Source organism: Zootoca vivipara, chromosome Z1 (assembly GCF_965207765.1).
Source record: "Zootoca vivipara chromosome Z1, rZooViv2.hap1.1, whole genome shotgun sequence".
Classification (NCBI taxonomy): Eukaryota; Metazoa; Chordata; class Lepidosauria; order Squamata; family Lacertidae; genus Zootoca; species Zootoca vivipara.
The window spans coordinates 29,261,010-29,274,621 of NC_142583.1; the positions used below are offsets into that span (position 1 = coordinate 29,261,010).

General features: G+C 43.8%; 1 protein-coding gene across 1 annotated transcript in view; it reads right to left on the reverse strand.

Annotated features, from left to right (window-relative positions):
* The window catches only part of GALNTL6 (polypeptide N-acetylgalactosaminyltransferase like 6), a 464,562-nt gene that overhangs the window by 80,745 nt on the left and 370,205 nt on the right, over window positions 1–13,612 (reverse strand). The window contains exons 6-7 of the mRNA XM_060278706.2: window positions 9,637–9,822; window positions 7,180–7,363 (exon numbers count right to left, since the gene is read on the reverse strand). Coding sequence (XP_060134689.2) covers window positions 7,180–7,363; window positions 9,637–9,822 — 370 coding nt within the window. The remainder of the gene's footprint in view (window positions 1–7,179; window positions 7,364–9,636; window positions 9,823–13,612) is intronic.

Sequence of the window (13,612 nt, forward strand, 5' to 3'; positions counted from 1 at the left end):
ACTGCGGAAGAAAAAATACTGTGGCAAACCAAAAGGCATAGCATGCTGTCCTGCTATGTCCAAAAAAGCATAGCATTGCATAGTCTTCGAAAAGTGATGAAAGAGCTGCATACTCTGAATTGTTGATTGACTTATTGCAATATAGAACACTATACAAGGCACAGTAAGCATAGGAAATGGCAGGGAAAATAGCTCAAACGTAACTTCTTAGGCCTAAGGTATAGGCTTTGTAGAGGAGTGCCTAATTCCCTTTTGGTTTGTCTGGGCAACTGTGGCCTAGCAGCCCCAAGAAGACTCTGGTTGTGTCTCCAAGTGTGCTGCATAAAGTCTGCCAGAGATTTTTTCTTTTTTCTATGCATCATCTGCCTCCTATCATGAACTGAATGCAGAATCATACATTCTGGAATGGGAGACCACATAACTTGGACTACAAATATTCAAACAAAATTCTTCTTTTATCTCCTCTATAATTGGAACTATAAGTCCATGGAACAAGGACTTAATGATTATTATTATTACAATTATTAAAAAACAAAAAAAGATGGATAAAAAATCCCAGGACCCAAACAAAGATTGCATTTTCTGCAGCTGGGCTCTTGTTTGCTCTGTAATCAGGAAGCAATCTGCTATGTGAGCGACAATGTGGATGTAAGTGCAATATAAACTAACAGTTCGTATTTCAAGGGGGTAAGAGTGTCCCAATTCTCCACAATCAAGCATTTCTGCACAGCAATAAAGTGTCCTGTAGGAAGCCTCTGCTCCCACTGCAAAACAAGATGATGGTCAAAAGAGGTAATTTAATTCCAAATGTTACCTGCTAAGGCTGCCAATGGTTGTTCAGCAAGCTGCCTAGCACTGTCACAGCAAAAGTTTATCTGGCAGAATAGCTTTGATTGTCTGTGTAGGGGCAAGACATAGTCATACAATTTTCTCTGCTTGCATCCTCTGCAGTAATAGTTGGGCAGACAGTTATCTTCTTCTTTTTTAAAGTGACCAGACACTGATTGTTGTTTCTTTTCAGATGCGTGACACATCTGAAGCAGATGGTGTGACCTTCTTATTGTGTTCAGGCATGCACTGCCTTTAGTTTCTATTTTAAAAACATGACATAACCAGCACTATTCCACCCTCCTCTCCAAAGGCTAGGTTTTCACTATGTTTGAACCATAGTAAGATAATACGGTTATGGGACACAGGTGGCGCTGTGGTCTAAACCACTGAGCCCAGGGCTTGCCCATCAGAAGGTTGGTGGTTCGAGCTCCTGTTGTTCGGTCCCAGCTCCTGCCAACCTAGCAGTTCGAAAGCACATCAAAGTGCAAGTAGATAAATAGGTACCACTCCAGCGGGAAGGTAAATGGTGTTTCCGTGTGCTGCTCTGGTCTGCCAACCTAGCAGTTCAAAAGCACGTCAAAGTGCAAGTAGATAAATAGGTAAGGTAAACAGCGGGAAGGTAAACGGCGTTTCAGTGTGCTGCTCTGGTTTCGCCAGAAGTGGCTTAGTCATGCTGGCCAGATGACCCAGAAAAACTGTCTGCGGACAAACGCTGGCTCCCTTGGCCAGTAAAGCAAGATGAGCACTGCAACCCCAGAGTCATTCGCGACTGGACTTAACTGTCCGGGGTGCTTTACCTTTACCGTTAAGATAATACGGTTATTAGAACCAAGGACACCATATCAGTGGTTCGAATCCCCGTGACGGGGTTAGCTCCCGTTGTTCGGTCCCAGCTCCTGCCAACCTAGCAGTTCGAAAGCATGTCAAAGTGCAAGTAGATAAATAGGTACCACTCCAGAGGGAAGGTAAATGGTGTTTCCGTGTGCTGCTCTGGTCGCTAGAAGCGGCTTTGTCATGCTGGCCACATGACCCGGAAGCTGTACGCCGGCTCCCTCAGCCAATAACGCGAGATGAGCGCCGCAACCCCAGAGTCGGTCACGACTGGAGCTAATGGTCAGGGGTCCCTTTACTTTTAAACAAACTATGGCCTTTTAAATGTATTTGTGGGAAGGAGTTATTTGTGGGGTTTTTGTTCTTATTATGATATGTAGTGAAGGTGCCAAGCGAGCCTCTGTGGGGAGAGCATTCCACAAACAGGAAGCCACCGCGGAAAAAGCCTATTTTCAGGTTGCCACCCACCAGACCACTCATAGAGGGGGAAACACTAGGAAGGGTATCAGATGTTCATTTTCTGCTTGACTGAGCCTGGAGCTATATGCCTTTTCTCTTTATCTTTAAAGCAGGTAACTGTGTTTTCTAACCTGCTCCATTTTGCTTTTGGATACTTTGATAGATTATTTTTGCTGGCTGAAGCCTCTCTTTTTTTTAAAGAACAAATTCAATTTTTAAAAGTGTGTGCAGTCATTAGGCAGTATCTGCTTTATTTTTCTTTGTTTTATTCTCTTTATACCCTACTTATACTAACCTCATTAGCATCTTCAAGCCTTTTCTCAAAAGGTAGGGGCAACCGTTTGAAATCCTTGAATCCATAGGAAACTTATTAACCAAAGGAGTTTTAATTAAATAGAACCAAATTCAGTCTTTAGCATAAAATCAAATTAAACGTACAAAACAGCGACTTTTGCTCTATACCAGCTAATTACTTCCTGTGTTTTATGTCAGTAATAAGGACAGGGTAGAATAGTTTGTAGTGGCAGGTTTTGTTCTGAGAGCTTCATTTCAGAGTCAAGCCTGGTGTTTCAGGATTCAGCAGGCAAGGGAGTGTTGAGCAATTGGAAGTGGCTCAGACAGTGGGGCGAAGCTGCTATGCTACCTTCTCAGCAGGTGGGGTTGCTGTTGCTTCTGATGAGGAAGAGGGCAAAGTGATGGGAAGGTTGGTGTAGTGCAGACACAATGGCAGGAGCACCAGATTGGCTCCACTAGTGCATTTGCAATGCACCAGTCTCCACTGTTTTTCCTTGTCTTCCCAGTAAGCAAGGGCGATCCACCCGCCAGGAAGCTAGTGCACTGGTCCCTTCCCACCAAGTGTGCTGTTTCTGGACTGCACTCTCCCAAAGCACATGGGAAGTTAAGGAAATGGTCCTCACTTCACACACTTTCCCTCAAATCCATGAGCGGGAGTTTTCTTTCAGCTGTTTGGAATTCAGCATTCTGTGTCAAACGCTGGGAACTGGCTTCCTATCACCTTAACATAAACATAAAAGAGGGCAAGACCTATTACCTCACCCCACCCCAGTTTATCCTCCACATCCTCTTGTCAGAGTCTTGGGTCTCCTTGACCCCAGTGATCTGTCTGTTTGCTTCACAAGCAGCTGCCCTCCGCCCTCTTGTGAGGTAAGGATGGCTGATGCTGATATTAAACAAGGGACTGTTGCTGATCTATTGTTTTAAAACAACAGGACACACAGGGCCAGCCCAAAGTATCTCTCTCTCCCCCCCAGCAATCCTGAACTTATTTCCTCTGCATTGCTTTCCTTAATAATTTTGTCCAGTGAAGTCTTAAGCTTTTTAGTTTACCATTTGATTGATTACAAGGACAGGCCTAACATGTCATATTAGAACACAGAATTGAGATAACATGGAGAATTGAGATAACATGGAGGTTGCCTTGCATTCAACCAAAGCCCTGCCTTACATCTCGCTTGAAGTTGCCTGGCCTGCCTTGCATCCTGTTGGTTTCCATCAGTTTCTCATTATTCCATACTTAAGTTCAGTTCTCCACATTTCCACATCAGATTGTGACATATTTTTTTAAAAATCATTTTGAAGTTTCAGCAACATCTTAAAGTGATTTTCTCCTAATAATTTAATGCAATTTACCTAACATACTTACTTTTCAAAATGTTTCCGTGAAATACACTACATTTCTGTATCCTATTTTCACTAATATATGCATTTTTGTACACAGTCCTTAGCTACAAAATTCACAGAAGTGTGAATTTCAAGGGACGACTGCGCCTTGGCTCCAATGAATTGAATTTCTCCTCCATCCCTAACTCAGCCTGAACCTTGCATTGCCTCTCCTTGCATCTGGCCAGAGCCTTGCCTCACGTGAGATCAGTACTTGCCCTATGACAGAGAGAAGGGTAGTGTTGTTGCCTTGGAGGCAGAATGAATGACAGCAGGGATTTTGTGGCTATATTGGATGTGTGTATGTAAGTTGAGGTGTGGAAGGTCATTGGCAGCACCATGTTGAGGGGCCCCTGAAGTCTGATGCCAGCCTTGATGGGAAGTTGGCAGCTGAATCTTGATCACATGAGCAACGGAATTGCAATCTCCATGGCAACTTTAGGGCAACAAGCCAGTTTAGGGGGTCCACTGCTCCCACCTGTCAGCAGCTAATGACGATGTAGAGTGGGATGAGGGATCATCTCAGTCTAAACCATGTTAGAGCTGACTCTGATGACATACAGCAAGGATATTTAGCAAACTGTTAGCAAGTGAAAGGATGGGCTGGTTGCAAACCAAAGCACATGGTTCCCATACTTTCATTAATGGCTGTCACAGATGGGTGTTGGCTACTCCCGAGTAAGCACTCCACACATCCTCTGGATTTTCAGAGTTTTATTGTGCATGCTATATACAGTGGTGAGATGTCTCAAATCATGTCTGCTCTGCATGGGGCAGAAGCCCACAATGGCGTCTCGTGGGCTCTGACCCCCCTTTTAAGACTGGGCATCCAAACGCCCCTCCTCCTTGCTCTATGGGTCCTCCGTGCCCCCAAAACAGGCTCCTGAGGTGCCGTTCTACTTACTCCCTCCTTTCCAGCCCCTGCTGAAGCTAGCTCCACCCCTGCTTCCCTTCTCCCAGCCTGGAGCTGAGCCTTCAGGACTCTGCAGAGCCCTGGACCATTCTTAACCCTTCCTGTTCCTGGTTTTCCCTCCCAGACTTGCTGCTGCTCTCCCATCTGATGGAAGTAAGCAGAGTGGGCTGCTCTCTGCAAGCCCTCTCTCTTACAATGGCATTTTGGACCATGGCACATGGCAAAATCCAAATTTTAACAAAATAAATCAAAAGGGAGTTATGTGTATGGGGAGAAGGGGGCGTGTTGCATGCTGAAGCTGCATATAATTTCACTGGTGGATTTAACCAAAGCAAAGGCAGTCATTTTAAGATAGAGCTATCACTTGAGCATTTTTGGAAGAGTGAAGTTTACTTTGCTTTATTGTGCTGGAGGTTGAGCTGGATGATCTCTGAGGCTCCATTCAGCTCTATGACCTTTTGTAAAGCAAATGGATATGCAAACCTCTTGGTATGGCCTGTTGGTGCTGTTTACGTGGCCTGCAGTCGTGTGCTCCCTATTTTATTGCAGCAGGTAGATTTATTGAGGAGTGAAATGCAGTTAAAAGCTAGAAGTACCAGGGGAGGCATTAATAGTTCTTAGACTTTTAAACAGAACAAACAGATTTTAATCTCCCTTTAAAGTTGCACTTGTCCCTCCGCTGGGAGTTATGTACTACCAAACTTTAGGAACATAATGTAAATCTCAAACAAGAAAAAACTCCAGTCTGCGTTGCTTCCTCTAAGAAAAGAGCAAGCCTTGATAATCCCAAACAAATGGGCTGATCAATTGTGCTTAAAGCAATTAAGCACACTTTTTGGAAAAGTGCAAAGCTTCAAGACTGGTGGTGAAATTTTGTTGATGTCCTGGGACTGAACTTCAGCAAAGTACTGTAGTGGCTAGAGACTGTTTGGATTAGGACCTGGGAGAGGCTGGTTCAAATTTCTATCTAGGGGAAGACAATCCCTCCATCCCTGGTGCCTAGAAGTTAGGCAAACCTCATACCTCTGACTCCAACTGGACTGATTTCCAGGAGCACATGCAGCTGGGAAGGATATTCCTCTACTGCCATACAATGTCCAGAAGCAGCAGAAGGCTTCAGTACAAACCTCCGGAATAAAATACAGTTCCTTTAAACCCACAGTGTTCCTACAAGGAGGAAGAGCCTGGGACACCGTCTTTGCCATAAATCTACTTAACACCACAGCTGGCTCCAGGCATTTGCTGGACCAATAAGCTCCCTGATTGTCCTGATTTGCCTTATGTCCAGCTTTATCTTACCATGTTCTATCTTGTTCCGACCTCGCAGTGCTTTGTCAAGCTGGTGTGGGTCAATGGGTCATTGGGCCAGGGATTCCCTGCTTTCCCACAGCCTTGGTCTTCTTGCTGTGGTTATTTCAGGAATGCAAATCCACTGTCCAAGAGGGCTTGACCACAGTAATCATATACCCTTTCTTGCCTGTTCATAGTCGTAAAAAGGAAAGTTGGCAGCTACCGGTATCATGTCTGAATGCTACTCGGTACTTTAATAAGAGTAACTAGCATCTGTGCACAAAATAATGGTGTTTGATGACGTTAGTGTTATTCGGTTACATACATGGGGCTCCATTTAACAGCAGCATCTTGAACGCCTCCTGATTTAGTCCCTCTAACATGAAAAGAGCCGAATCAGCTTCTGAATACTAAGCACTTCAGTTTAACTGGCTTGTGGTTTTGATCGTTGGCCATAACTCCACTTCCTCTCTCTTGGTGCCCTCTCCTCTCACTTTCTTGGCTGATGAGGATAAATCCCCCTTTGCATGACAGGCAAAAATAAAATCAAAGTAAAAATGGACTCAACTTGGTGGCGCCTTGGGAGATTGTTACTGTGAATTATCTCATCCACCCAATACCAGGGATAAGGCGATGTCTTATCTGAGATTATTCACAAGTCAGCTGCCTTATACCCCTGTGTTTAAATTATAGCAGGATGTATATGGTAGCAACACCATCAATCATACATAGGGGCTTTACTAGCTGAAAACAAGCTTACTTTTGATTCATCTGTTGCATCAATCTCTAGCAAAGAAATAATAAACTAATGTCTCTTCAAAGGCTACTCCATGGAATAGCAACAAAAATCAGCACAGATGCATTTATTCCCCAATCACCCCCAATATTCCCCCCTGCTAGCAGTAAAGAACAGGAATCTTTTGCCGGCTGGATTCTTCCTTGCTGAAATGAGAGCAGCGGCGTGGCAGTGGAACTCTAGAGAGTGATCTGCCCCTTTTTGCGATTCCACATCTTGACCTTTCCCACCATTCTCTTGCTTGTTGCTGCTTCCCATTTGCCATCTTTAATTTGTGGTTAATTTGCCCAGAAGGCCCTGCCTCTATTGCTGCAGCCACAGTTCTTTCAACTGCTGCCTGCGATGTCTCATTCTAATGCTTGGTATCGCTGCTACTTACTCAAAAGGGTCACTGGGATCAGCCCTCAGGAGCTCTGGTGGAATTGGTATTCTTTTGTAGTACATCTCCCAGTCGAAGGCTCCACGCATGGCATCTCCTGCTTGTGCCTCGTACCCAAAGTGATTGTGGTCAATGACATCGATCATGGGACACACAATGGTCTTATGGTTTAGCGCAATCTGATCTGAAAGACAAAAGCATAAAAATACAAAAAAGAAGGTACGTCTAGCCAAGCCATCTATCACATTTACCACAAAGTGAATCCCTTAGGCTTTTACTTCTCCTCTTCCTCCGCCTCTCAAAGTTTTGAAAATTGCCTCAGCATCTCCCCATGGCCCGAAAATCATTTCAGTTTTCAAATCTGCATCTGGCCTCTATCTGCAATGGGCTTGACGCACTCGGCCTGTGATTAGAAGCCATTATAGTTCTTCAAAGAGAGTCACATCCCAGCGAGACCCACAGAAGTCAAGCCATCTATATCTCTGTCACTTTGCTGCTCTAAGCTGTCCCCAATCTGTCACCTAAGGAGTCAGCGAGCAAGCAAAAAAATAAAAAAATAAAAACCAGAAAGCAAAAGAATGGTCATTTTAGCTTTGAGTGTGTACAGCAAGAATGCACTGAGAAAATGCTGCTCATTCCGGCTCCTAAAATATGAACATCAGACTTCTGCAACTCAGCTTCTTCTCTGATAGCAGCTGAGGTCAAAGGCAAGGCAGGAGCATATCTATTTAATTCTTGCCTGCGTCACTTTGACACAGAATTCTTTTCTGTTAATGTTTTAATCTGAGCAACATACCTGTCACAGAGGTGCGCTGCGACTACTCTAAAGTAACGACTCTCTAGACCGTTGCCTTTTCATGCTTTTATTGTGTGCAGGCTATTTACAGTGCTAGAGCTGTACAGGGTACATGTTCTCAGTCTGACCCAGAACCCTGGAGGGACGCTTCCCACGTTTTCCTCCAACATAAGAGTCTGGGCACCCCAAATCTCCTTCCGCGCTTCCTCCTGCGCAATTCCGGAACCGGAGGGGAAAAAGGTCTCCTTTCCATGTTTTCCTTCTCCCCCTTTCCCCCCTCTCTCACTTCCTCTCCCACGTGCAGCAGAGGCTCTGCTATCCTGCCAGAGCCCCGTCCCCTACTTCCTCCTTCCCCACTGGACTGCTCCCCCTCGCTGCTGCCCCCGCTGCTGGTGGAGGAACTACTCCTCAGGATGGGGGGGGGCTCTCTGTACTCTTTCCCCCTCACAATACCCATCTCAAATATTTAAAAAGTATATTTTCTCTCAGCATGTATATTTTGATGTATAGTTAAGTTGTTGAGAGCTGTTTTACAACATTCATGAAAAATGCAAAATCTGGTGCATAGGTCAAATCAAATCAAATCTTTTCTGTTACGGCCAATGACTAAACAAAACAGAGAGCCCGTAGAACACATTAGATGCATAGCTATGATAGCTTCTCTTGGTGGGAGCCATTGATTAAGCTGGTAAATGGTCAACAGGCTCAGATTTCCAAAGTTCCATGTTAAGTAAGCCCCCAATATAACAGTTCTGAATTTTTCCCCCAAGCAGATGTGCCAGAATCATCCAAGTGGACATGTCCTCCTGGTTCAAGTGCTGTGTTTTCCATTGTTGCTCATCCATCCTCAATAGTACTAGTTACAGGTAGGTAGCCGTGTTGGTCTGACGTAGTCGGAACAATTTTTTAATTAAAAAAATCCTTCCAGCAGCACCTTAGAGACCAACTAAGTTCGTCATAGGTATGAGCTTTTGTGTGCATGCACACTTCTTCAGATACACTTCTTCATACCTATGACCTATGACAAACTTAGTTGGTCTCTAAAGTGCTGCTGGAAGGATTTTTTTTTTTTACATTTTTTGTTCCATCCTCAATAGGTTGGACTAGTGGAAAAGTAACTAAATTATATGGGGAAATATTCATTTTTAAGTTCTTCTTAACAACATAAACAAATAATTCTATAAAAGGCACAGAATAGGGTCAGATGTTCAAATCTAAAACAACTGTCACCGAACATGGTGCTTTCCAAATGTTTCAGAATACAACAGCTGTGCTGGCTGGGGCTGATGAGAGTTGTGGTCCAAAACATCTGGGCGACACCAGATTGGGGAAGGCTGTTTCAAAACATGCCACCTCAAGATCCATTAGTGGGCAACTCCAGCTGCCAGTGCTGAATTCAGCCCAAATGAATAAGAGTTCCATCCTAAACATTTTAATTCTCATCATGTTTCTTCTGCTAATCCTATTTTGCATCACAGTCTAGGAAGTTTCACTTCCAGGTCCAAATATACAGGTGAGTTATAGATGCTGTTGGCAGGTTGTCCTAAATAAAATTTTGGAAGCCACAAATTGTGCATCCTGAATGTATTCGTATTCATGAGATAAAGTATATGTTTCAGTACCATGAAAATCCTAATGTTGTAAGTTCCAGTATAACTTACTAAGTAAAGGAGGCAGCCAGTTCACGTTGACTTCACAATGGGAGTCGAGGAAGGTCAAGACTTCTCCTTTAGCTATTGAGGCTCCAAGTAGTCTGGTGCGAATGAGCCCTTCCCGTTTTTTGGTGCGCACAATTCTCACTTTGACAAAACGTGCCATATATTCCTCCAGCTTTTCTCTCAAGTGTTCTGCAAAGACATGGAGGAGAACATGGAAACATTACCTATGAATGGTTGAGCTGAGAACATATGACACTGGACGACACATAATATTTACCAACACAGCACTCAATAGCTTTCCTTTCTAGCGCATTCAGAGTTCCTTATTATTTGCAGAGCCCGTTCTGAAATGCTTCATAAATTGCAAATGTTTAAACACACAGAGGAAGCCAGTGACATTTTAGACCTTTTCACGGCACATTCACTGTTGGCAAATTTCCATCAACCATATAATCACAGCCAAAATGACTGCAGGGTGTTCATTGACCCTCCAGTGCCTTCTGCCTAAGGCCAGATGAACATTCTGGCATATGGTTTTGTAAATGATGCCCTTTCCAAGTGGGCTTGCTAGTCCTATTAATTATGCAAAAAGACACACAGAAAAAAAATTGGGCTGTGAAGTCAAGATAACTGACGGGCTTTGACGGGTAAGGCCAAGAGGGAATCAACTTTAGAGCAACCTCAGCAATTGGACAACAGCTTGTAGCAAGTGAACAGTTGCAAAGACTTTGCTAATAAAAGCAAGCAGTATTTTGTCTTATTCAATCCTTCTGCGTTTGCATCAGGAGACGGTGCCTTTGGGAGTTTTCCGTTTCTCTTTTTGCCTTCTAATTCAACATAAACAACAGAATTGTATCACCGCCTGCAGTTTTGCCCTTTCAAAGACAACTTTATTGAGTACATTCATAACAAAAAAGAAACAAACAAACAAACACTGCACGAAGCACCTCACCCTATCCAATTCATTTCTTTCTTTGAATAGATCAAACCATATGTATCTCCAGTTGTGAAGGATGCCCCCCCCAGTAGTGAGTAGTCATTTAAAGTGAGCCTACCTAATCAACACTTTCCAAAACAGTAAGTGAACAGCCATCCTTTAAAATTCACACTTTCCAAAGTTTGCAATGCAATTCTCTAGCTAAGTAATGTGTAACAAAATGCATATATTAGGTAAAGTGCATAAAATGCATATATTAGTGAAAATAGCACAAAAAAGAATTATTCGCAAAGATGTGTACTTAGGCAGAATAGTGTGCACAATGTGTACATTAGGAAAAAATCACACCAACATGCTAAATAATTTTCACAATGACTTCTTTTTAAAATGCAAACTTGTGTGGAAATGCAGAGTACTGAACATAAGATTGGAAAAATGCAAAGGGAACAGAAGTCAAAACGGAAAACTTCACCTATTCCTACCAGCCACCATGGGCTAGGCTAGCCATGAATTAAAGGTAAAGGGTAAAGGGACCCCTGACCATTAGGTCTAGTTGTGAACGACTCTGGGGTTGCGGCGCTCATCTTGCTTTACTGGCTGAGGGAGCCGTTGTACAGCTTCCGGGTCATGTGGCCAGCATGACTAAGCCACTTCTGGTGAACCACAGCAGTGCACGGAAACATGGTTTACCTTACCGCTGGAGTGGTACCTATTGATCTACTTGCACTTCGATGTGCTTTCGAACTGCTAGGTGGGCAGGAGCAGGGACCAAACAACGGGAGCTCACCCCGTTGCAGGGATTCAAACCAACGAACTTCTGATCGGCAAGCCCTAGGCTCTGTGTTTTAGACCACAGCACCACCCGTGTCCCAGCCATGAATTACATGGATGCAATTAATTGTGTGATTGTGATGCAAGCATGTGTACATGGTTTTTTAATGTAAATAGTAGGGCTGTGCGCTGGATTTGTCTGAGTCCTGAGCCAAAAGGGGCAGATTCAGAGGGGCTTGGGCATCAAATGAGTTAGATACAGACAGCCAAGGATCACAGAGCAATCTGTGCTTGTAGGGGAGTGGGGCATCCAACAAGAAGGAGAGGCAGGCACTAGGTGGGGAAAACCTCACAAAAAGTCTAAGACCTATTGGCTGCATATTTTCAGACATGCTCCTGGTTTACATATACTTCACAGATTGACAGTTGCCAGGTTTCTCTGGAAAGAGGAAATGACTGTCCACACCGGTGTGTTCAGAGCATGAAGTGGTTGCATGGAAATGTCCCTAGCCATGGCAAGTCTGCTCAAAGCTGGCAAAGTCTAGCATTCCCATAAACCTACATACTCTGTGTCGAGAGTAGAAGCGGGGGTGTGAGGTGGGGAGGGAAATGTCTGGGCAATTTTTCTGCAGAATTATATTATTATGTGGAAAAGAGAAATCCAACTGAAATGAAGTGGTCATTAAATCTTCGGAAGACAACACATCCAGGCTATTTATTGTCAGTGGAATCCATTCAGGAAAGCTTGCCATGTCAATATAATATTCAGCTAGGATGCTTTCATTTGTATGCTGGGGTATTGCATAAATTTCACTTCCAGGGACAGGCTGTAGAGCGACAAAAAACCCCAACAACAGGCAGCAACCCCACCGCCCGGGCAATAAATGGAGCACCTCAAATAGAGATGAAGCCAGGGCTCTTGTCATTAAACAGAGAGAGGAGGCTCCTAATTTGTAATTTTAAAAGAAAATATCTCATTCTTTTCTTCACATTGTTTATTAAATGAGGTAATAAATCATACTGCTGATACATGCCAGGCACCTGTCAGGGTCTAAGCTGGCACAGGAACAGACAAATAAAGAGTTATGCAGAAGCAGAAGTTTTATAGGTTGTCAGTGGTATGACAAGCAATGATGAAGGGCAGCATTATGTCCGCTTTACTGATAGCCTATAAACAAATTCTCCATTGTAGTGTGTGTGTGTGTGTGTGTGTGTGTGTGTGTGGCCATCTTTATCTTCATTTAATGCAGACATGAGTTTATAGAAAGAATAGCAGCAGCAAGACAGTTTGCTTTTTTCTCCTGGTAATTAAGCGTGCCCAAGCAGAATGCCCAAACGCTTAGTTCAGCTCCCTGAGATGCACTTAAATCAAGGTTGCCAACCTTCCTGCTCCTATGTTAGAGTTGCCCCTGCCCCACTGACACTGCCTGGCCCTAAAGTAGCTATGTGGTCACAAGAAATTAAAACAGTGCAGCATGAAGTGATAGTGAAAGTTACTCAGTTTGGTTTTCTGCCTGTCGTGCAGTTGTTAAAGACGCAAAGGCATTGCCAAGAAAATCAGTGGTAACACTATTTGATGTTTCCCCCTCCTCTAATAATTTATCTGAATTGGGGCAAATAGGGTATGAACGACGCCTACACATTTCTTCTTCATCTTCTTCTTTACACACACACACACACACACACACACACACACACACACACACCACTGCTTAACACCCATATGGCTTCTAAGCATTTTACAAAACATAAAACCCAATACAGAATAATTAAAAATATACCATAACTAAAATGAGCAATAAAACAACTCCACCAAATCATTAAACTATAAACATCCACGACTGAAATAACCAATGAAACGATTCCAGTAAGTCACCAGTGCAAAATGCATCCAGAACTGACAGGGAGGGGGGTGCCCAACATGCGCCTTGCCAGTCCCTGCTTTGCGCTCCTGCTATGCAACAAAAAACAACCATATGGTTTATCAAGCTCCAGACGGGTGGGGTGAGAGGGTCTTGACATCGAGTGGTGAATCGTACAGGATGAACAGATGGCATCTTCAACTCATAGAAGGGAACGCTGAGGAACTTGAACCCGGGGCACCATGTCATGCTGAGAAAGCAGATTCTCAACAATGCGACGGTAAGCTGCGGCAAATGCCAGAAATATCCTACCCTGGGCGAAAAACTCCAAAGAAGACCTACAAGACAACCCAAAGCACCACAAAGACAGTGCTTAATACAGTGGAACCTCAGTTTATGAACACCTCGG